Consider the following 26456-nt stretch of genomic DNA (forward strand, 5'->3'; position numbering starts at 1 on the left):
TTATCATAATGCAGTATGATGGTCTTTCTATTGAACATCGCCAGCCTCTTTAAGTACTTTGTTTAAATCATCCATTTGCTGACATTACGTCTCCAAATAGAGCTATTCTTTAGAATTCAAAAGCTCATAATGTATTGATCCTTGGACGTCTCACCATATACTCAGCATTCTGTTATTCAGCCTGAAATTTACTTTACAGTTGAAGGGGGCAGGTTGTTCGGTCTCACTGCATGCTCTTTTTCTAAGGAGGTAGGTAATCCACTTTTTATCACCAATCATCATCTGGTCCAAAACTGGTTCATTTTAGTTTCAAGCAAGCTGCAATGTGCATGTGACAACATGGTCATATAAATTTTTCTCAGTTGTGCTCTCAGTTTTTCTCAGTTTATTATTTTGTTGTTATTGTTGCAATCATTGATGTTATCAAAAAATGATCTTATGCTATCATGGTCTTGACAATATCATCATTGATCAAAGATGGCTGCTGAGATCAAATCATCAAAGATTTAAATAAATATCAATGATAGAGATCAAATCATCTTATCATTGAGAACAAAATAATATGCTTCAAAACTTTTTAAACCATCTCCTGCATGTTCTGTCCGAAACTGCATTTCCACCAAAAACTTACTAAATTTCAACACATTCCTATAGCTTTTCTTCCTTGTTGCAATTCATGTACATACATGACAATACAGTGTCATAAATGAACTTTATCATTAGCCATGTTTATATGATCTTGTTTCACTTAATAATGATATGAGACACTTTTGTTTCAGTTAATTGATAAAGGGAGATAACCATATGTTTCAAATGAATACCTGCATGCATGCTGAAACTTGAAATAACATTATCGGACAGAATGTTCCTCTAGAACTTACGCAGACTTGATATATACTTCAGGATTAGTGATTTCTATTTTTTATTGACTGTTTTTTTCCTTTTTCATGTTTTTTATTGATTAGTGATTTTAGAATTATTTAGTAATTTCTGTTTTCATCTTCTTATATTAATTTAGGTTTTAAATTAAATATTTCTTTAATCATTTTTACTTGTATTTATTAACAGGTCCATGAAAATTTGAAGAAAGATGATGCAGATATTTATGCTATGATTCGCACATCTGTATTGCGAAGTTTATATGCTGATATGAAAGAATTATGCGAACAGAATGAGCAGTTAAGTGATGAATTGGAGAACTACAGGTCAGTTTTGATATAGCTTATTCTATTATTTTAACACATTTATTCAATACTTTTAAACAAAAGATGTAAAATTATAACCATCTTGACTTTATTATAAGCATTAATAAAATACCAACTTAATAAGCTGTGTACACTTTGTATATTTAACCTGTTACCGCCCAGTGATCTGTTTATAGATCACCTACTTTTAGAATGACCATTGAGAACAGTATCTTTAAATGACTTCTTTTTGTCACTGGCTGATTTTGTTAGACATGTGGCCATACCCGCAGAGGCATTTTGAAACACTCTTTACCAGAACAGTCCAGCAGATAACGTCTAAAGTTAGCCAAGCGATGCTTCATAGCGCAGCTTTCGATTTTGTATCCAACGGGGAAAAAAATTAAAAGTAAGATATCCTTTTTTTATGTGTTCTGCATTTTCAATACCCCTTTAATTGTTATAATTAAATTTTTAGCTTGAACATGCTTATCTATAAATAGATCGCTGGGCATTAGTGGTAACTAATACTGTTTTTTTTTTCCTTTTTCATGTTTTACAAAATGTCCAGGTGTCCAAGTGTTTCACACAACCAAAGAAGCATTAGAAAATGTTTTCTAAGGAGATTGTATCAGTGCTTTACCGCCTGAGGTGGCCAATTTGACTGATGAAGAGTACTTTGATAATGGTGAAATGATCACTCCATCGGTAACAACATAAATGATTTTGGACCAAACTATTTCAGAGCAACTGCCATCTACGTCTAGCACCAGTTATAAAAATGAAAATAAAAAATAGTTAGTTCGAAACTATCAGACAAATGCAGCCAAAAGCAAATTGAACAAAAAATAACCCTACTTATGCTTTTAACAAAGAAGGTAATTTTTCGGTTAAAAATCTTGAGAGCATTTCAAATATTTTAGAAAATTTGAATCCACATGAAAGTTTTGAAGAATTTTTAACTCCCGAATTTTACGAATATGTAATAAATGAAACAGAAAGATATGCGAAAGTGTGAGAAAATAAGCCAGAGTTTTCAGTTACAGTTGATGAATTGGAAGAGTTTTATTGGTTTTTCGATTTTCTCTGGCTACCATACTTTACGTAATGGAAGTGATTGCTGGTCAGAGGAAGATCTCATAGTACCAATAGTAAATAAATATTTAGAAATTAATCTGTAATCCATTTTGCCAACAATAATTACGCAGCAATACAAAAATCAGACTGAGCATTCAAAATAAGAAAAATAATGATGCATATAAATCAGTTTTCAAAAATTTGGAATTTTCGATAAATTTCTGTCTGTTGATGAAATGATTAGATATTATGGTCATTATTTTTTCAAACGATTTCTTAAAAGCAAAGCTATACAGTTTTGCTATAAATCATGGGCTATGTGGAGTGTAAAGGGCTACTGTTGTAATTTTGACTTATGCTATGGTGCGAAGAATTTTGACAATACTTCTGAAACTTAGAATGAACCGCTTGGAACTTGAGTGGTGAAAAAAGTTTAAAAGACATCCGAAGATGTATGTCAAACTGTGAATAAATTAGAAAAAAAGCATTTGGTGATGTCATCGAGACCAAAGTGATAGGCTCTGTACTTTTAGATAGAAAAGATCATGTTATACGTAAAAGACGAAACCAAAGAAGATACCAATTTAAAAAATGTAAGGGAAGTCCTATTATGTTTTGTACAAAATGCAGTGTAACACTTTGTGTGAAATGTTTTCCACTATATCACACTTAAATATTGCAAATTTGCTCAATAAAAATATAACTAAGGATATTTAGATCAGTAAAATATTTTTTTTTTTTTCTTTTAAATCTTTTTAGTTGGTTTTAATTTTACAAAAAATTAATATCTTTTTAACTAAATTCGTAATTTTTCAAACATAAGATCAAAGGGCAGTTACTTGTTCTTTTATTACCAGAAGCATGCAGCGATCTATTTATAGATCACCTGTTATCTGAACTGCTAATTACAGTAATTGAGTAAAACTTTGTAATTATTTATTTATGATATATGAAATGTAATTTAAAAATATTTTAAAAAAATTCTCATTTTAAAATAATTTGGGCATTAACGGGTTAAAACAAAGTCATAAGATATAATTTTTAAATTGTATTACTATATTATACTAGATTATAAATACTTTTAGTAAGTAATCCAATATAAAATTTTACTGTTTGTGCAACAGATGATCATCTAGCATCTAGAAGAAGAAATATATGTATCATTTAAAAGTTTAATAGAAGCTTTGCTTTGCTTAGCTTTGCTTTCAGAATTAACCATTTTGAGAGAGAACTCCAGAGAAAATGTGTGCCTTCTTGCATCTGGTTATGTAACATCATGCAAATAGGTATCCCATTTTTGTTTGCCAAAATATGAAGTATGCTACAATCCATTAATTAAAAGATTAGACTTATTTATATAAACATAATAATAAAATTTTACTTTAGTGGGAGACTTCAAAATTTTGTAATACACCTGAATATAAACGATTGATCATATATGTGGAATATAATAACATTTATCATAAACAAACTGAAAATAGGTATATTTTATGACATTCTACACCATAATAATATATTCTAGAAAAACAGCATAAGATAAAGTTGAGATAAAAATAAAAATGGTTTACTTTTAGTTTAAATCTACTTAACCAGCTAGTTTTTCAAAAGAAAAAAGTTGCTTTTTTGTGATTTTTGTAGGAGCAGTTTTCTGTTAGCCTTAGTAATTTTTAATAACAAGTATTTTCTTTTTTTAGTGAGCATTTCATTTAAATCCTTAAATATTTCAATGCCTCCCTCAGCTGTATCACTCACCTTTTGTTAATTCTTTATTTTACTTTTTCATTTATAAAATCTTCATTTTCGTTCCACTGATATGGTTCAAAAGCTAAAAATAATGTATTGATCTTCATTTTGTGAAGAATTCTCATGTTCATATTGTAGCACAGTGGCCTAATTTAGGGTTTGGTTTGGGTTGCTCATACTGTTCATATATTAGATTAATAGTTGAAATGTTGCTGAAAAATCACTCTTTTATCAAAATTTGATAATTTGTCAGAGTAAGGCCAATTGAGTTTTCACAAAGATATTATAGATGTCATTGTGGTACTTTTTTTGAGACTTTTTTTATTTGTTCATTAAAATTTTTATATTTTTGTAGATCAAGACATAGATCATTTGCAGAGGCTTGTACGGTAAGGGTGCCTGAATCCATGCACAGATGTAAACGAAATAACCATCATTTGTTCTTAGTTCTTTTGTTGTCAGTCAGTTTCAAAATATCTTTTTAGTTGAAAAATAAGTAGATTTTAATTGCATAAGTGTAGCCCTTCATTCTATGTGGTGAACTGACCCCAGAACCCACTAGTATAGTTTTCAAGGAAATGTTCCCAAATTTCCATTTTACCTTCAGTTATCTTTTGATAATTGTCTCTAGCCTGTGCCTGTCTATTTATGATGCATTTTGTGTAAAGCAATCATGCTTAAGATATTTTGGCCCACATTCCATCTCTAAAGGAAAACACATTTACACTATTATTATTATTTTTTTACTCTTCACTCACTTTTTCTGTATATTTTAAACAAAGGCTTTGATGCAATGCTGGTGTGACATCCAGGTCTAAGAGAACACGAATACAATGAGCATATCTTAGTATCCATGATCATAATATACATGATCATTGAACCAAAAAACATAAATGGTTTCTCTGATTCCTTTGAAAAACTTTGAACTACCAGATAGAACTCTATTCAATGTTAATGCTATGATGGAAATTTTTAAAACAATGGTTATTCTCAAGGAAAGAAAAAGTAATGAATCTTATGAGTTTGTGGCTTTTTGGGGATTTACCACTTCATTTTCTTTGAGTGCAAATGCTCTTTCAATTCTATCCTCTGAATTGAGGTTTTGCATTCTTACATCTTTTGCTAAACATAGGATATTTTTATAAAGATTATTAAATATTTGCTTTACAGCCATACATATCTTGGGGAAATTATTGTTTTTTTTACTGAACATTGGCTAAGACTTATCTGAGGAAATTATCTTTCTTTTTCACCTTTTTCAAAACAGCAAAACCTCCCACAGATTCTTCTACCAAACTCTTTGCTTTCTATTTCTGCATCAGAAATTCATCTGCATGGTGAGCTGTAAAGTTTCTGCATTGAAAATAAGGTGACCATTATTGAAAATATATGGAATAGATGGAGTGTAAAACTGATAATTGATGGAATTCCAGTTTACATAAAACTGTGATAATATGAAAAATAAAAACTCTTTTAATTTTCGTACATGGAAAAAATTTGGGAAATAAAGAAAAGTTCAGTAAGTTTTAGCATGTAAATATTGAAGAAGTGTTGCTGAAATGATCTGCCATTCAAAGAACCCATAATTTGATAAATATCTGGAAAAATTCTTGAGACAAAGAATTTTCCTAACACTTTGGGGAAACTGGAAAAGAACAACAAATTTAATAACTGTGTGTAATAATGATTGTAATTAAATTTTATTATGATTTTTCAAAATTGAATTTATTATTTACTGGTTTTGGTAGATGTGACAGTGTTAATCAGTTTTTTGTCTTCATTCATGATCAGTTTTTATACATGTTTTAGAGATAATCCATTTTTCTTGTCATATCAGGTATAGTGAACAAAACTTCTGATCCCTTGAAACTTGCTATAGGAGGGTTCGATTACACTCCATTGCTATACAATAGCAATTTGATAATCCATGTTCAGTTTTGGTTGTAAACAAAACAAAATTCTGATTTTCTGAAAACTCAGAATGGCAAATTCGGTGGCAATATATTCTTATATGTACTTCTTTCGATAAAACTTTGTGAAAGAATTTATTTAAAATTCTAAAATGAAATGCATTAGTAGTGCAGTAAATATTTTAGAAAACTCTTTGATTACTAAATATAATTTGTTTCCTTTAGTGAAACAAATAACATATACAAAATCTTGTTTCACAACAAAAGTATTTAGGGCAAAACTGAATAGAAAAACCCCATTCAAATTTACACAAACTGATTTTTTTAAAAACTTTTATATGCATTTATTAATTTTTACAAAAATATATTACCCTTTTTTATGATAGCCCTACAACTGATAATTCCTACATGATTATGACAGTGGTTTTTTTTTTTTTTTTTTTTTTTTTTTTTTTTTTTTTTTTTTAATCAACCAAAAAAAATTCATAGGAGAGCATGAGGGAAAAGGTCATTCTTTTATTCTTTGAAACAAGTCTATGATTTATTGTCAGTTAGCGTTCTTTTATTTTTAACACATGTAAACACATTTTTTTACCATATTGCATTATAAGGAGGCTGTTAAATGACTTATCACTAATATGAGAATTTGTGAGTGTTATTAAATTTTGCTATATCCTTTCAAATGTTGTTACATTTTCCAAATGATTTCTCTTAATTGATTGTCAAGTCAGTTAACAGAGACCTCAGTTGATAAAAACTTGGTTAATAGAGGTTCCACTGTATTCTGCTATCTTTCAATATGAATTTTGAATTCATGTGTTAAAACATGTAATTTTGTAAGACATTTATTCTTTCTTTCATGCACCTCATATGTTGATTATTAACATTCTGAGCAATTGTGCCGGAGCTCAGTTCGATATTTTCCCTTGATAGCAGCGCCAACACGGACTAGCATCTCGCTATACATCTTAATGTCGAAGGTTTCACATTTTCCAGATACTCTTTGTGAATAATAACATGGCAACACCACTATCCTGTATAAATCCAAAATTTAAATTTTAGTATATGACAGAACTGGTGTAGCATAGCTGCCAATTCTCCATGCTTGCTGGGAAACTTCCAGTTTTTAATTTGTAGTCTTTATTAAGGAAAGAGATTTTCAGCAATTAATGAAGCTTAAGTAGAGATGGAAGGGAAGAAAGTTGTGTCATGATGTATATGAAAATGGATTTGGTTGCATCACTGTCTGAAATATAAGAACTATATACATTTGTGTGAAAGAAAGGGACAAACTGATGGATTTGAATAACGTTGTCGAAAGCAAGAGAGTATGAGGAGAGGCTTGTGGTTCAGCTATAGTCATTTGAGTACTTGTGATTTTCCAAGGATTAAGAGGTATTGGTGATGTGGTCAAATTAATTTTTCATTCCTATAAGCTATTATCGGGCTGTATCTACCAACGGAGGAAGATTGAGGTTAAGTTAAAAATGTTAATTTCCTTTAAGGCGCTCCCATTTAATGCCCATTTCCGTGCAGCATCTTCCAGAGTTTGCACAGAAATGAACCTGATGATTTTCATAAACATGCCAATCAGTGGACTGAAACAAATTTTCACTTGTTGAAGATGTAACCATACATGTGTGATTCTCATGTATAATTTTGACTAAAAATAATTGTGGTAAACATACTTAACACATCATTTCAAGAGAAGCAAAATTTTATTGAGTTTTAACGAAAGTTTCCCACCACTGCAAATAACATCTGCACAAGCAGATGGCAAGCACAAACGTTGGTGTGTTTAGTCATATTTTGTCAAACGATTTTTGGCATTTGAAAGAAAGGTACTTGCTTTAGAACACTGTATTGTGAAATTTGTAAAAAAAAAAAAAAAAAATTAGGTACAAGTTGTCTGAAATGAAACTATCATGCTACCAGTTAGAACCATCATTTATTTCCAGTTCTGTTGCAAAATGTCAGCTACAGGATGTCATCAAATCATGTGTACAGCTTTAGGTATTAATGTTGTATCATATGACATTGCGAAGGTTTGGTACTGAAAGTTCAAAAACAAAGACTATGACATTTAAGAAGCAGAGCACTCTGACCAGCCTATTGATGCTGCTGAGCCCACCTGTGAGAACTTGTGGAAGAAGGTCAGTATGCAACCACTCGAGACATTGTTAAAGAGTTAGACGTTAATGTCATATTCATTAGTCATGCTATGCATTGCATAAACTTGACATGCAAGTTCAATTGCTGAGTATCACATGAGCTGACTCAAGAAGATAAGGACAGATGTGTTGGGGCCTGCATTTATCTACTTGAATATCAACGCAAGGACAAAATTCGAGACCAGATCATCACTTCTGATGAAAAGTGGATTTATTTCAACAATACTGGCTGAAAAGGCTGTTGGTCTGAACCCTCTGAGCCTGACAGCAGTGTCGCAAAGCACAATTTGACTAACAAAAAGATTATGTTTTGTATATAGTGGTGTTGCCGTGTTGTTATTCACAAAGAGTATCTGGAAAATGTGAAGCCCTCGACATTAAGATGTATAGCGAGATGTGCTAGTCCGTGTTGGCGCTGCTATCAAGGGAAAATGTCGAACTGAGCTCTGGCGCAAAAAGTTCCAGCAAGATAATGCAAGACCACAGATGTCTGCATTCATCGGCTACACTCTGTACAGACTCGAATGAGATCTTTTGCCCAGTATTGCTTCTTCAGACGTCTACCTTTTTTTTCACGCCTACAGATACATTTTGCTGGTGCTATCTTCCATTCTGCACAAGATGTCTGATATTAGGTTGAGCTGTTTTTGGACTTGCAGCCACCAAGTTTCTGGGCCTGAAGGCTTTGAATAATTACTGAAACGTTGGCTGGAAATCATAGATTTGTGTGGTGATTACTAACTGCATTAAATGTACCTGCTTTTAACTTTATTAAAACAATTTTTTGGTGGAAAACTTTCGTTAGAACCAGATATTCAAAAAAAGTTATACTGAAGAGTGGTCATGGTTACAGTTTTCAAAATTTTCAGAAATTCATATCTTATGTTCTGTGCGCAGTAGTGATTTTTTATTTGCTTATGGTAGTCCTAATGATTGCAAGTGGTATGAGTAATTTAATAAACATCTAAACTATGAAAAATAAAATCTATTTCTAAGGGCAACCTCACCAAAATTGGTGAAGTGGTTATTTTTGCAGAAAATTGCCTGCAGTAAAACATGCAGCAGGGTTGACCTTATCAGGTCTACAGTAACTTGGGAAATGTATTTTAATTTTCTATTTCTTGCCAAAAATTGTTAAGTAATGTGCCTTTTATGTGGCATAATATCCACTTTATGCTGTTGAATCCCAACCCTCTAAGCTAGGGAATGTTCAGGTATCACATTAAATATTACTGATTCAGTTAATTGTAACTAATAAATATTACTATTTAAGTATCACTGATAGTTCTCTTCAGAAGTTGGAATCTCTGTGATTACAAGCATTGGTGACTGATATTCATTTTTTAGATGGAGAAAATATTGCTGTGTGATAATTAAAGCCCAAGTTTTAAGATGATATGTATTCCCCCCCCTTTCTTTTGAGTTTTTTTCCCCCTGAGTTTTTTGCGGCATATTATGGGAATCAGCTTGAACAATAAATTACTCTTGAACACTGTCTTAACTCACATGAACTAGGCAGGCCTGTCCTAACCACAGAAAACTGTTATGTAATATGTTAGCCCTATCTATCACGACAGGTTTCTCCATAAGGTGTGAATGTCACTAAGAATTTTTTCCATATCAGCATTTCTTAAGCTTTTTAAGATTTTTTTGTGTATAATCAGCTCCACAGGATTACCTGTAGAGAGGAAATACTATTCCATAGACACATTCTTGGAATGCACACTTACAGGTGTGTGCACTACATTTTTCTTCCTCCATAAAATCCTGCTCCCACCACCACCTTGCATAGTTTATTGGTGCTAAGTTAGCCATATGACCTTGGAGCTTGTAATTTTTTAAAAAAGGGACTAACAGATTAAGAATGCCATGAGTGCAAAAGAAGTTTGGTGATTTTACTTTTCACCAAATGATTCTTTTACCTTGAAAGCACTGCCAAAAGAAGCAGTGTATTTTTAAAAATTTATAATTTTCCCTATATATATTTTGTTTAAATCTTTTTACAAGAGCCTTGGACAGAAAATGTCCTTCCGCATATCTGGTTTATTCAGTGTTTCTAGGCACACCAAATATTCAGTGTTTCTAGGCATGTGCACTCACAGATGTGTATATATAAGAGAGAGAAAAACATAGTAGTTTGCCAAAAATTAAAAATTTGTTAACCAATCCTGCACTATAGCTGCAAGATTGAAGTAAATTAAACATTAAAGCATTAAAAGTAAAATTAAATTGAAATCAAAGCAAGGCAGTTTCACAACAATATTAGTACAGTCAAAAGTCTTTAATACAGACTCGTCGGGACTTCAGCGATTCCGGATTATAGATCATCAACTTAAATCTAGTAAGATGGCATGCAGAAATTATAAAATTAAAAATATGAAACTTTAATTTATGAAATAAAGAGCAGTTATGATCTAAACGGTATCAACATTTACAAAGAAAGCTTAGTTTACATTATTAAACATTTCTTTCAACGCGCGTATGCGTGAAGCATACATTACGCATAGTCGAAATTAGAAAATTGCAATTAGAAAACTATTTGATGTGCATTCGTGATATTTATAATGACAAGGAATTTGATTTAAGTCATATCAAAGACAGAGTACATCGAGATGAAATACTACATTTTGTAAGGAATTATAAGCCGAATAAAAAAAAAAATCTGCCCTGAAGTTAAGGATAGTGCTGACAGATCAACTTCCAATTTATTGCATGCCACGAAGTCCCCCCCCCCCTCGCAGAGCAGCTTGAAATTGATAAACATATTTCGGAATGGTTAGAGAAACAAAGGATATGCCTTTATCCATTTTTGCAGCAATTTCACTTTTCGTTTGATGGACATCGAAACATGCTTTCACTTTGTAGATCCTTTAGCAGCTCCAGAACTGGAAATTCTTTTTGACATAATCGAAAGTTCAAGCTTACTTTTATAAAATTGCTCTAACTGTCTGCAAAAAATAATAAGCTGGATCCAATTCGAAGATTAAGGAACAACGTAATTTGCAACATTAACTGAAATAGATAATTAGATAATTTTAGCTTTGCTTATAGCGTCCATAATACATTAAACGCGCATGCGTAAACGTATTATGCGCATGTGCAGAAAGTTTGTAGCTTTGAGTTCCGGATTAAAGACTTTTGACTGTATTTGCAACTGTGAATGAGAGATCACACATTGCATCTAAGCAAATCGAAATTAATATAAGAATTCATCAATAGAATAAGTACAAAAAATAAAAATGAAAAATTATAAGAACTATAAAAATAAAAATATTAATCTCCTTCTACTGAAACTTCAATTCAGAACTCATCAGGGGAAAATTTCATAAAAGTCTATTATCTGTAAATTTATATTAATGTGATATACTATAAAATTATTGTTATTTTCTTAAAATCAGGAAAGAACCAAAGACTTCCCACCAGTTACCATCCAATAAGTCTACTTCCATGTATTCAGAAATTCTTGAAAAAGTCATGCAGAAAAGCTTAAACGAATTCTTTGTGAACAACAACATTATGAAAAACAACTAATATGAATTCAGAAATGGACACTGTACAATGATGCTAACTCCCATTGTCATAGAAAGAGTTGAATAAAAAACAATGTGTAGCGGCATGCTTCCTCGACATTGAAAAAGGCCTTTTATCACATTTAGCATGATGGACTTCACGATGATCAAACTCCAATCAATCATGATCAGGCTTTTCAAATCCTATTTAAAATATTGAACATTTCAAGTTGGTATGAGAGATATGTTCCCTGCAGGAAATTATATGTGCTATAGGTCCACGAGGATCCATATAGGAACTGACACTTTTAAAATATATATGTGTGTAGAAACCTCTCAGCAGCAAAATATGCAATGATAATAATGACCAAATCTATCAGACGTAATCATGATATAGAAAATCTCCAACTATGCCTTAATGTGGTTACACATGGATGTGATCTGTGGAAATTTAAAAGCAAGTAAATGTTGTATAGTCTTATTCAGATGATACAGGGAAAACCATCTTCTGAACTTAAGTATATGAATCAGAAATCAAATTCTCCCTGTGATACATTATACAAAATATCTAGTTGTAATCCTAGATAAACAGTTAAACTTCAAGGAGCAAATCAGTTATACCTTAACTCTTTTACGGCCAAACCGCCCCAAACGGCCCTACATTGAGACAACCAGAACCGTCCGAAAATGGCCGAGATAGCAATCTTGTTTTCTTGCCTCCTGTAAGGTATGCAGTTTTCCAAAATGCATTGTATCAGTTTACTGTAGACAGCTTGTCCTAAGAGGTTTCTTATCTTTGGTTGCTTGTGAACTTTTGTTGTTGATTCTTTTTTTTAACTCAATAAGAAATTGAGGCTATTCTTTTTAATGATACAGATGAGTCAGATTTGGAATCAGAAGATGGTGATAGGAAAGAAATAGAAAATGGAATAAATTATAATGAAGTAGAATCATTTATAGCAAAAGATGAAGATGAGCATAGAGCAAATCTGGAAGCAGATGTTTCAGAAATTTGTATCGAAAATCCAGTAAAAACCTGGTATACTAGTGTTTACTACAATGATGCTGTAATTTTGTCACCATTTAACAGCTTTTCGAAACCAATTCATTATTTACCTGTTGGTACTTCACCTTTACAATATGTAAAGTTGTTTCTTATGGATAAAATTTGTGAATTAATTCTCACAAATACAAATAAATATGCTGAATTCTGTGCAAGAAAGTGGGGCAGTGTTTATCGTCAATGGGAAAAAATTTCATCCATAAAAGAAATGTGGGCATTCATTACAATCCTTCTTATATTCTTCTTCTTCCGTTGTAAAATTACAAAGAGTAAGTGATTATTGTCAAATAACGCAATGCTTGGAAATGAAATGGTGAAGAAAATGATGAGCAGTTGTCACATAGGGAAACTGAAGTATAAAATAAAAATAGCGAAGAGAACTTTACATATGCACAAAAATTAGAGCCCGTCATTTCATATTTCACCAACAGTTTGCGCCTTATGCTGAAGTATCAATTGACGAAGTGCTAATTAAATTTAAAGGTAAATTAGGGATCATGCAATATATGCCTATGTAACTAGTTAGGCATGGATTTAAGTTATGAATGCTCTGCACCTCTCGCTTAGAATATACTTTCAACTTTATTGTGGTAAAAAAGATTAGATACCAAGGTCAGGAAAGTGTTTATGATATGACATAGTTATGCACTTAAAAACAAAGGCCATGAAATCTATTTTGACAGATTTTTCAACAGCGTAGATTTGAAACCTGAGTTATATAAATCTGGACAATTATCATGTGGAACCGTGATGACAAATAGGAAAAACATGCCCTAGAACATCAAGCAAATGAAGCTGGAAAATCAGTACGACAGCGTAGTTATGCTATGCAAAAGCCTGCCGAATTTACTTTATTCATCCTGGCTTGATAAAAAATAGATACATATCATTTCCCACCAGTCATGGACACTGAGCCGACAGGGCAGTTAGCCGACACGGAGAGTTAGCCGTCAGGACATTTAGCTACAGGACAGTTAACTGTCAAAACATCTAGTCAACACTAAGCCGACAGTGAAGTTTAGCTGACACGTACCCAATAACTATTTAAATTTACAATCAATTACAAAATTTCACGATTTCTCCATAAGTTCAATATTTAAGTTATTGTTTTCACTTATCAGTAAAATTCAGTTTTCAATTCTTGAAGATCTCATACGTGCTTTTAATTATTGTGTTAATTTAGCATTGTTTGATATGTATCGTGCTGTTTGGTGTATATTGGCCAAATTGAAAAAACGCTAAAATTTCTCATCAGGGAATATGAATTAAATTTCGAAAGAAAAAAAAGAATTTTTTTAGTTAAGTACGACGGTCACTTAATTACATTTTAATATGGGATCTTCAAAAATTATCCGTAATGCTTCTTCATTTAATCAACTGGGTTCTTTTGAACACTTTCACATGAATTATAATTTCCCTTGTTTACTTAATGATAATAATTTTCCAATCTCGCTCTTCCAAATGCTTTCAAATTTCTAATATCTTTATGTTTCATTAATATTTTACTCATCATGTTACATTCTTTCCCTTACAAAATTGTTTGGTTCCTCCCACTAATGAAATTTCCTTTCCCTGTCCTATGAAGCGATGCAGTCGCAGATGTAGGTATCGAGCCATTGCCTTGCCCTGTATGCAAGTGAAATTACTGAGCATAACTTTTTCTGTGCTAGCATTGAGTTCAAGAGATTTGAATGCGAGGCATTCAGTTACCATTTTAGCGAAGTAGAGGGGATTAATATTTTTATTTTTATAGTTCTTATTTTTCATTTTTATTTTTTGTATTTATTCTACTGATGAATTCTTATATTAATTTTGATTTGCTTAGATACAATGTGTGATCTCTCATTCACAGTTGCAAATACAGTCAAAAGTCTTTAATCCAAACATCCATAATCCATACAATGTGTGATCTCTCATTCACAGTTGCAAATACAGTCAAAAGTCTTTAATCCGGAATGATCTATAATCCGTACCTCAAAGCTACAAACTTTCTGCGCATGCGCATAATACATTTACACATGCATGTTTTATGTATAACGGACGGTATAAGCTAAGCTAAAATTATCTATTTCAGTTAACGTTGCAGATTGCATTGTTCCTTAATCTTCTAATTAGATCCGACATATTATTTTTTGCAGACTTTTAGAGCAAATCTGTTTATCAATTTCACGCTGCTCTGCGGAGGGGGTGAAACATCGCGGCGCGCAATGATCTGCAAGTTGATCTGTCAGCACTATCCTTATCTTCAGGGCAGATGTTTTTATTTTATTTGGCTTATAATTCCTTACTAAATGTAGTATTTCATCTTGATGTACTCCACCTTTGATATGATTTAAATCAAATTTCCCGACATTATAAATATCATGAATGCACATCAAATAGTTTTCTGATTGCAATTTTCTAATTTCGACTATGCATTATGTATGCTTTACGCATGCGCGCGTTAAAAGAAATGTTTAATAATGTAAACAAATAAATATTAAGTTTTTTTTTTTTTTTTTTTTTTTTTTTTTTTTGTAAATTTATATACTCTTTAAATCATAATTGTTCTTTATTTCACAAATTATGGTTTCATATTTTTAATTTTATAATTTCTGCATGCCATCTTACCAGATTTAAATTGATGATCTATAATCCGGAATCGCCGAAGTCCCGACGAGTCTGGATTAAAGACTTCTGTACTTCATAAGAAAAATTAATATAACATATTATGGTACTTTTCTGTATTCATAAGACTGTATAATACTGTATTCATAAGACTGACTGTATTTCATAAGAAAAAATTAATATAACATATGGTACTTTTCCGTTTTGCCGTCGCAACCAATAAAGTCACCAATAATGGTACAACTGATGCCAAACAGAATATCCTGGCTGGCAACCTTTTACACCTCATTTTCAAAACAAGTCGCAGCCATTTCTTATCAGATTGATTGTTTCTTTCAATACTGGCATACAATTACACAGAATTTTTATCAGACAGTACGATTTTATGCCCCCAAGGCCATTTGCGGTAATTAAGTCAATTAGAATGCAATCACATCGCTCACCCGAAGGCTAAAATATAGAAAAGGCAAAGGGTTAAATTCATCAATTCTAATTGAGAATGCACTAGTGAAGTAAAGCCCTGCGTTTTTACATTATTTCTGAATAAGCTGTTCATACGAATTGAAGTAATTTTTGCATTTAAACTTGTATTCTAAATTAAAAGTTAACTTGAAATTAATGTAGATAGTTAGAGAGAATTATATTTTTGTAGCGTAGTTTGCGTGAAATGAGATCACTTGGGATTGTGTGATATGAACCGGCAAATCAGGATGTTGAACCATGAAAGCATAGTAAATTCTTAAATTTATGTCTTTTTACAAATTTATTGTCTATTTTTAAGACACAATAACACGCAGAATAAATACTAATTCAGAAGTCAAACAACAAAAATCAGCGTTATACCTACAAAATTTTGTAGGTATAACGCTGATTTTTGTTGTTTGACTTCTGAATTAGTATTATCTATTTATTGGCTTTTTAGAAAATTTTAAACGATATTAAAATGTTTATGCCTTCAAAATAAAAAATTCTTAAAACTAACCTTTTTTTATGTGTATGTTGTGGCCAATAAAGTCTGCTTGGTGAGATTTGCGTCGAAAATTACACATCGCGACTTTCGAAACATAGTACATAATATTATCTATTTACATGACTGATCTAGTTAAATCTAGCATCGTTAGATGGCACCACATTACGGTGACTTTTCACGATCTGATGCTTTGCTCCACCCTACTTGGTTTGTGGCCGCCTCCTTCTGCGGCTTCAGTTATGAATAAAACAAAACCTTAAAGAATATTTTACTTCTAAATTCAATATTAAGCACTAGTTTAGGGCTATAAACATTAACCTAAGTAAGTATTTTAAGCGAGAAGCGTGGTCAATAAAATGTTACAGAATTTTTATCTCAAGGATGGTGGCATGAACTGCAAATTATAGTGGTCACAAATAATTTATACCTTTGCTGGTCTTAAAAATTCACTTTTTTAATTGTTTTTAGTAACAAAATATATTTGCTAAACTAACCCTCACTGCCATATTTTTCTATAAAAACGTATAATTCAAAAATAACAATTTTTATTGCATTATTCAGATTTTTCATGACAGGGAAAGGAAATTTCATTAGTGGGAGGAGCCAAACAATTTTTTAAGGGAAGGAATGTAACACGATGTGATAAACAAAATTGTAATGTAACATAAAGATATTAGAAATTTGAAAGCATTTGGAAGAGCGAGATTGGAAAATTAATGTCATTAAGTAAACAAGAAAAATTATTAATGATGTGAAAGTTGCGTAAATGAAGAAGCTTTATGGATAATTTTTGAAGATCCCATATTAAAATGTAATTAAGTGACTGCCGTACTTAGCTAAAAAAATTTTTTTCCTTTCGAAATTTAATTCATATTCCCAGACGAGAAATTTCAGCTCTTTTTCAATTTGGCCAATATACACCAAACAGCACGATGCATATCAAACAATGCTAAATTAACACAATAAATTAAAAGCACGTATGAGATCTTCAAGAATCGAAAACTGAATTTTACCGATAGGTGAAAAAAATAAATGTTGAACTTATGGAGAAGTCGAGAAATTTTGCAATTGATTGTAAATTTAAATAATTATTGCGTACGTGTCAGCTAAACGTCACTGTCGGCTTAGTGTCCTGTTGACTAAATGTCTTGACAGTTAACTGTCCCATAGCTAAATGCTCTGACGGCGAATTCTGTATGTCGGCTAACTGTCCATGTCGGCTAACTGACCTGTCGGCTAAGTGTCCATGTCGGCTAAATGTCCTGTCGGCTAAGTGTCTATGTCGGCTAAATGTCCTGTCGATTAACTGGTGTTGGTTAAGTGTCCCGTCGGCTAAGTGTCACGGACCCCATTTCCCCTAACTGTAAAAATGAACCATATTTTAATACAAGAAGAAAAGGCTCCAAAAAAATATAGTATCATGTCCACCCGCATTTGTCAAGAACAATAAGAATATGCAAGGTGTAGGTCTAGCAGATCAGCATCTAGAAAGTCCTCGAAATGGTGGATGTCCATATTTTGCTTCCTTTTAGACACAGCAGTGAATAATGACTTTATAGTTCATAGAGTCACTAATTATCCAATCCTAAAGCGATCAAAGCAGCTGTATGACTTCAAATTAAAACTGATTGAAGAATCCGTATCACAAAATTCGTTTTGAAAATGAACCTCGGGCGTATTTTCGCCTAGTGCATTTCATTATCACAAGCATAAAAAAATTAATGGTCGTAAACACACGTGTTCGATGTAAAGAATTAGGGGAAAAGGCAAACTCTGAGAGGTACATTCAAAGTTCTTGGGAGTGTGATATGTGCAGAATGTGCTTGTGCAAAACATGCTTTTAGGCTTCGAATTTCAGTTACTAAAATACAAAAAAGGCGCTTTTCAGGGCCATGCAATTTCAGTTACAGTTCTCTTATCAGGACCAGATTCAGAAATGTATGTATGGAGGGATGTATATACTGTAAGTATGAATGTACATGTGTATATACATAGACACATATATGAATATACATACACATGTGCATACACTCATATATTTCTGATCCGGTTCCGATTATAGAACAGTATCCAATTATTTAAAAAAAAGTGAAAACGTTATTGCAGTCATGAAAACATGTATAAATGTGGAATGAACAGCAATATGTTTATAAACATAGACACATTTACACAAGCAACATGTTTATGTATGTGTATGTCTAGCTACAAATTTATATGAGTGATAATATGCACATGCATATTTACCAATAACATATGCAGAAATAATAATATACATATGTAACTAATTAATGAAAACATGGAAAAACAATGACATTTATAAAAACGGGCTTTGAAACTCGTACAATAAATAAAATCATAAAAATGTCTTTAAAATAAGGTTTATTCCTCACAAAAATGGGATCAAACAACTGATCAACAAATGCAAAGGCCTTCATTATTTTTGGAAAAGGTAAAACAAAATGAAAAAATAACTCATCACATTAACTAAAAAATAGCAACTTAACGTGCAAAGAAAGAAGGTACATCAAGTGAAATTCGAATCCTCCATTCAATAAAAGAAAAAACAAATTCCTGTAAAAATGAAATTTAAAAAAAAAAAGAAAGAAAGAAAGAAAATTATTTATTTATATTCATCACGGGTTGTTAGAATAGCCTATTGTATATGGGAAAGTACAAGAGGATTGGTGATGGCATGGGAGTGATTTTCCCAACGGAAATTGTCTCATATTTACGTTGCACGTGATAATAATAAATATACGTATTTTGCTTAGTGGGGCCCATTTTTATAGCCTTTATAAAAACCCAGGAATATTTTAGTACTTAACAGAATTATGACAAAATATCTACTCTTTAAACCAGAGCTATTTTATCATAAATATTTAACACCATTAAAAGTGCAGTTAAGAAATTTAAGGATTATATTTATTTTTAATCAATTTATATAAAAATAATCCTATAAAAATAATGGAAGTAAACAAAATCTCAGTCGTGATCATAACAAAGCCAGAAAGGCTTGTTGGTCTGACCTTCAGAATAGCTTCATAAAGAACAGGGTCAAAGGCTAATGGAATCTTTGTTAGAAAGTACAAAGGATGTCATTCAAAATCTTCACACCTATTTTCTGCATTAATGGACGGGGAGGGGAGGAAATTGCTGTGAAACTGGAAAAGTATTTCGAGCAGTTCGGTATTTTGAGGATACAGGTTAGCGAAGGATCTGGATTTCGAAGAGTTAAGCAAGGCAAATGTGACTTACATGCCATTGTATAACCGCTTGGGGAGGAAATAAAATTGAACCTAAGAGTGAAAAGACTCTTTAAAGCATTCATATGTCCAGTTCTGTTTTATGCTGTGCTGCCAAAAGAAGCTATATTTTTCCAGAATAAACTACTAAGCATGATTATGAATGCACTGTAATTCGTTAAAAATAAGGATATTCATGACGATCCTTCCGCTCTTGACTATATCCTTTCAAATACTCTTAATTTCTTTGAGAAGGTGGTAAACTCCAGCTATGCCCATGTGACCAGTTTTGGAGTATTGAGTATCCATTCAAAGACCTTGCGTGATTCACCATAATGCTGCTTATTAATCAGCGCGGTCTACATAGTGTACGTTCACCAAGTCATCATTGTAATATGTATTTTAATATGTAATTGTATATATATCAGGGATGGCCAAGTTCCTTAATAGTCCGAGCCATTTTTCAAAATTTGAAATTTTCACGAGCCACAGTTAAATACGTATTTAAAAGGTATGCAATAAACCTATTAATTTTTTTTTACATAAATTAAATTTATTGAAAACATATAAATAAAAGTACAAAATATGTGTATTGAATTTAAATATTAAAAATTAAACACATTTATTTTACTTCTCTTGATAATTCTTTAAAATTTGGTGAATAATTGGTGACAGCACTTCTTAGTAATTCTTTGAGATTCTGGTTAGTTAATACTGATTGGTGTTTAAATTTCACAAATTTTAAAGTGGAATAAAATCATTCGCATAAGTAATTCGACAAGCGGCCTTTTTTAATTCAGGATACTTTGATTCTGGTACAAATTTCCAAAATTCAGTAATTGGCATCGACTTATATTTTAATTGTAAAGCTTGATTTTCTTGCATCTCTATTAATTCTAATTCTCCAGATATTTTTTTAGGTCATAATTATATTGGAAATTTAAAACTCGCATTGAATTATGTTAATTTCAAATGGGTTCAGAAAAAAATCAAGAGACGATTTAAAATATTTCAAGTTTTGAAATTTGTTTTGGAATTCCGTCAGTATTCCTTCTAGCTTTTTAATATATTCGTTGAGTTTTTCTTGTTTAATATCGGAACAAATTTTTTTATTTCAAGGAAAATGACAAAATGTTTTATTTTTAATGTGCTTTTGAGAAAGTTGTAATTTAGTTTGAAAACTAAATATATACTGTTTGAAAACTAAATATACTACAATATCAGATATTATTTTATCTTTCTCCTGCAATTGCAAATTCAGTTCCATGACATCAGTCAAAAACAAAGTCTTGTAACCACTTGTCATCATCTAATTCTGAACACATTATTTCCTTTTCTTTTAGAAATGCAGTTATCTGATCAAACAAATCTACAAATTGATTTAATATGTTGTAGCTAGATAACCAAGTAACAATGGAAAAGAAATTAATGTCATTTGAAAGTTCTTCATCCTTTAATTCTTCAAGGAAATTTTTGAATTGTCGATGATTTTTTGCATTAGTGCGAATGTAATTTACAGTGTGTAACGCTGTTTTCATAACATCAGGATATTTTAAATATTTTGTAACAAGATGTTCTCGGTGAATTATGCAGTGAATCGGTATGAATTGTGAAATTTGAGAATCATCTCTTAAAAGCCTAATAAGACCGATTTTTTTTTACCCAGCATTGCTAGAGCTCCATCAGTTGCGATAATTACAAATATATTAAGAGGCACATCAAAAGTTTTCATTATGGAATATAATACATTTTAAATATCGACTCTTGAAGAGCTACTAAATCTAATAATTCTTCTTTAACAACGAAGTCAGGTGAAACAAAACATATGAAAACTGCCAATTGCGGAAGATCTGTGATATCTGTTGATTCGTCAAGAGCTAAGCTGAAGGCAATACAATTCTTCAAATAATTTTTTAAATTATATTCAAGAGATGTATTAATTGCAGTTATGCATCGTTCGGTTGTGTGTCTCGAGATGGGAATTTGCAAAACAAATTTGTGCAAAGCTGCATTATGTGGATCTAAAACTTTAAGTACATCTTCCAAGTTTTTTTTAATAAACTCTCCCTCTCCATACGGGTATTTTGCACAAGCAATATTTCAGGCAATAACAAAACTAGCTTCAGCCGTAATATTAGCTTGATTGCTAAAGGTCATCAAAATTGACTGTTGTGTTTTTAAATTTAATTTGAAAGAAGCAAGTTTATCTGATCTTAATTTGGAATTTGGTGGATACTGATTAGAAAACTGAGGATTATTGGTTTCATAATGTCGATGTAAATTGCTAGCTTTATAATTTTTGACCGTAGAATTGTAAATAACACATAATGCTTTTCCATTATTGTCAATAGAAAAGAAATTCTCCCACTCATTATTAAAACTTCTATTTTCTTGCTCGTATTTTCTTTTTTTATTTTGTTTTTGGGGGGGGGCTCTGTCATAATATTTTTAAAAGAACTGGAAATAAATAAAAAAATTTAGAAAATACAAATTTTGTGCTATTAAAACAATAACATCACGTGTTACACACTAAGAAACAAATTATAGTTAATTTACCAAAAATTCCAGATTACAAATTATATCTGTAGCAAGAGTGATACAAATTGTTTCCTTTAGAGCACAATGTCAACTGTCCATTGCAATGAAAGTTTACAAATTCAAAATCAGTCTGAGTCAGTCGATTACGTAGATTGTAGTTTGCCATTCGTCAAGAAGTAATCGGCCGGACAAGACTTGACTCCCATATGTTTCTCATAATTCACAAGGCAGTCGAAGGGGAAGAAAATCCGACGAATGAAACTGTTACACCATTGTTTATGTTTGTTCGTGGAGTTTTCGATGAGTCAGATCATTCTTAACTTGGACAGAAATGAAATTTGTTGCAACGTTGCACTTAGTCTTTCATATTTGTTGTCAGTAATTTAAAAGACATTTTGAAACACATACAGAATGATAATAATTTTTTAAAATATAATAACACAAAAATGAAAAGGGAACTCGGGTACATTTATCACAAATAAGCCATCAAAGAGCCACATGTGGCTCGCGAGCCACAGGTTGGCCACCCCTGGTATATATAAAATGAATTTTATACCTTGAATGTTTCTTTGCCATGCTGTGTATTACTTCATTACCCCTGCTGCTGTATAAGGCATTGCTATCTTATGAAATGGCCACTAAATGGCTTCACTTCATTCCAAATTGAATTCTGCCTGCCGAGACTTGCTCATCAGCTCAAACAACACTTATTCTTCGCTGTGTGGCGGTAGCGCTGCACTCTTACATCTTTAGGCATTGAGCTCACTAAATGCAAGTAAAAACCAGCATGGTTGTAAGTCTGTCTCACCAGTAAATAATAGTAACAGTTAATAAATAACCAGTTGGATTTTTTTTTAGCGTTAACAAAAATAACAGTATTCCTCGATCCAGTAAAAGTGCATTTTGAAATGAACTGTACACTGCTGTTATTCTGCACTTAAATTTTTAAACTTCAAAATTAAGATTCCATCAAGTGATAATAGATGTTTGTTTTGAATATTAAAGATTAAAATACAGATGAGTAAGCATAAATTCAATATTAAAAATTGTTAGTTCCTTTTTATTAGAATATTTTTAACCTTCTTGAAGAACAATTTGAAAATTTATATGTATATGTGCGTACATATACATATACATATAAATTTGAAAATTTATATGTATATGTATAGATCTTATTACGCATTTTGTATATTTTTGTACAAATGAAAATATTGTTTTATATATGTGTAAGTGTAAGATATAACAAAATACAATAGCTTCTTTTAAAAAATAATTGACGATCTCAAAATTAGCTTTCTAGATTTGGTGATCTCCCCCTAAATACATCTGTTCTCCCAAATTCGAGATTTCCGTACGTTATGTAATGCTACTATGAAAAGGGCACTTGAAACTAATATTAACCAACCATAGCTTGTTTCTAGAATCGTACCTACTCTGGTATAAATACCTCTAGTGAGCTAGCTACGTATTAATTCTGCGTCATTTTTCTGCTAACTTCTACTTTGCTAATATCTCCCTGCTTCGCTTTTCTAGAATGCCTGCATCTTAATTTCTAAAAAACCAATGTGTATAAGAAATTATCATAATTGTATGATTAAAGAGTATATTGTTTACAAGGAGTTATTCTCGTGTGTCTGGAAATAAAGATGATAATTAGCTGAACTTAGTTTGGTATCAACTTCTTCCTTTTGTCCTACAACTCAGCAATCACGACTGTGCTCCGAAATTATGACATATATGTAGGTTTTATTTTATTACTTTGTAATACAGATTTATTAAAAAAATTTCAGTGAATTCATAAAATGTTTAACAATTTTTTTTTCCCAGTTTGTAACATAACTGTCTGTTCATTTTCAGGCTCCATGATAGATTTTATAAAGCCTTAAGACAGAGAATGGAAGAACAATGTTGACAGATCTTGTTACGCATTTTGTATATTTTTGTACAAATGAAAATATTGTTTTATATATATGTTTGAAATTTTAATAATTTGATAAATAAAATTGTAAATATTTTAAATTTTTCTCTCTATATAAATAAAAATGCTACTAATTGTTCATGATATTAGAATTTGTACATTTGTGAAGAGTTTTTGCTGATGAAGAAGTAAGATAATGAAGCATAGCAAGTTTTATTAAATTCATTATTTTTAAAAGACTCCTTTTTTAATTTTAAATATGATTGTAAATTGTTATTTAAAATAAGTAACATATAATTAATACCTACAAATATAAATTTGTAGATTTTAATTAAAATATGTTTGCACATGAATCATGAGTAAGAGGAAAATAAGATAATGAAGCATAGCAAATTTTATTGAAGTCATATTAATTTTAAAAAGCTTATTTTTTTAAGTATATGCTTTTAAATATTTATTTGCGATAAATAGAAATATATCTAAAAATATAAATTTAAATATGTTTTCACATGCGTTTCGAGTGAGATGCAAATAAAAATTCATTAAAAAATTTATCTTCAAATATATTGTGCATTTAAAATAACAACCTTTTTTTTTTTTTTTTTTTTCCCCCTTATGTTAAATATCCTATTGACTATAGCTTTAAATTTTTTGACTAAAAAGTATATAAAAGGTAACTTTTGCTGGCATAACAGTATTTTGGCTGTAAACAATTAAAATTGAGACTATTTTTAGAACATGAATAACTACATTTTTATTTTACATTAAAGTTAAAATGTATTACAATAAATTCAATTCAGCTTAATTTGTAAAATTCATATAGTTGATGAAAATGTATCATTTTTAAAAATTTCAAAATAAACCATACAAAAGCAATAAAGTATGTTTTTTTATTGTATAAATTAAAAATTTCAGTCAGGTAAAAACAAATATTTAATTCTAAAAAATTCTATATACATCAAAATGTACAAATACTGATTTACAGTTTGTAGAAAGTTTCTTTTTTTGAAAGATTTATCCGGAATTGAATAATAAATGTTTTTTGGCATTTGATACAGTTTTAAAACTTAAGGATACATAGTGATGACCAAATAAATGTTTATAAGTAATTTTAAACACATTTTGTTTCTGTTTGAAATATTTAACACATAAGCACATGTAATTGTTCAGTAGAGTGTAATATTTTAACTATTGTCGGAGATGAGAAAGAAATACATTTTTTAAATATAAGCAATAAAGACATAAATATTTCAAGTTACCATGGTAACAATGATTCATATAGAGAACAAAATAGTATGCTTATATATAATTGTGATGCCATAAGGTGTAAAACTGTTTTGTTTAAATATTACAAAAATAGTCAGATATCAAAAGCACAAATTTATGCAGTTTTAAAACATTATAAAAAGAACAGGTATGTTGATATCATTAAAAATTTTAGGAAAGGCAGCGTTTCATGAAAATGGTTAAAAAAGAAATTCATAAAAAAAAAATTATCCATCAAATTGTTTGTAAATTGAAGCTATCAAAATCATCAACTCTTTATCTGATTTAAAAGATAAAGGCTTAAAATTGTATATAATGGCAGGTGGGAAGTGTCAGAAATAGGGGGAAATATGCCTTGAAATTTATCTATTTAAAAGTGGATGGAAATGTTATTGATGATGAATCGTATTTTTTTATGCTTGATCCTGATCACAGAAATGGCACTAAATGTAATGATTTAGCTTACCTTAAACTCTATTTCTGTACACTTCAAGATAAAGCTTAAAGAAAAAATCGCAAGAAAAATTATGGTATGGCATGTCGTGGATGAAGAGAGCAATGTTTCTAGACTGGTTCTTTTCCAAGAAAGTGTTAGTTTTGTTTAGTTAAATCAATGCAGTAATAAATATAAGGTATGATTCCTTTCATCAAACATGATCAAGGATAATATTTGTTTTGGCCAGATTTAACTACCAGCTATTATTAACAAATGATATCAACTAGTTGAGTAACCAGAAAATTTATTTTGTATCTAAATCGAGTAATGCCCCTAACATACGCTAGGCTAGAGCTATCAAAAGATTTTAAAGCAAGTATTCCAGTGGAAATGAGATGCCTAACAATTGCCTTAGTTTAACAGACTTTACTTCCATCAGCTACACAAAACAGTGCAAATGTGCTGACAAAAGTTAAAGAGAATTTTTATAAGATATGCCACAAAGAAAATTATGCCAAAATTAAGTGTAGTAATGGAAAGGGAATTGACTGAAAAATATTTAAAACAATCCCCCCTCCAATTTGTTTCATTCTTATATGGAACATTCTTTAGTTTGGTATTTAATCCTTTCGTGAAGACTGCCTCAGTTAGTGAACTGCCCTGTTGGAATGATATGTGAACACAGAAGCTCCTAACCTTTTGACTAATGCATACCATCTAAACAAAAATTGAAGAACTTTAGTACCACCACAAAATTTTACAATGATTATTTTTCAATTTCTCAATAGAAATAGATAAATAAATATATATATATATATATTG

At 30.9% G+C, this 26456-nt stretch overlaps 1 protein-coding gene across 5 annotated transcripts in view; it reads left to right on the forward strand.

The window, feature by feature from the left end:
- LOC118187815 (uncharacterized) overlaps nt 1–24076 on the forward strand; it is a 64267-nt gene extending 40191 nt beyond the window's left edge. For 3 of the 5 annotated variants that reach the window (XM_035358093.2, XM_035358092.2, XM_035358095.2), the window contains 2 exons: nt 1069–1205; nt 23872–24076. In XM_035358093.2, the coding sequence (XP_035213984.2) occupies nt 1069–1205; nt 23872–23926 (192 nt within the window). In that variant the 3' untranslated portion in view covers nt 23927–24076. Of the gene's footprint in view, nt 1–1068; nt 1206–1457; nt 2855–23871 lie in introns of all 5 variants that reach the window. The other 2 variants (XR_004758021.2, XR_004758020.2) reach the window with 2 other exon arrangements.
- The last annotated feature ends 2380 nt before the right edge of the window (nt 24077–26456 follow it).

Source organism: Stegodyphus dumicola, chromosome 7, assembly GCF_044657685.1.
Source record: "Stegodyphus dumicola isolate Sdum_Otavi_A_Nest chromosome 7, ASM4465768v1".
In the NCBI taxonomy this organism is placed as follows: domain Eukaryota; kingdom Metazoa; phylum Arthropoda; class Arachnida; order Araneae; family Eresidae; genus Stegodyphus; species Stegodyphus dumicola.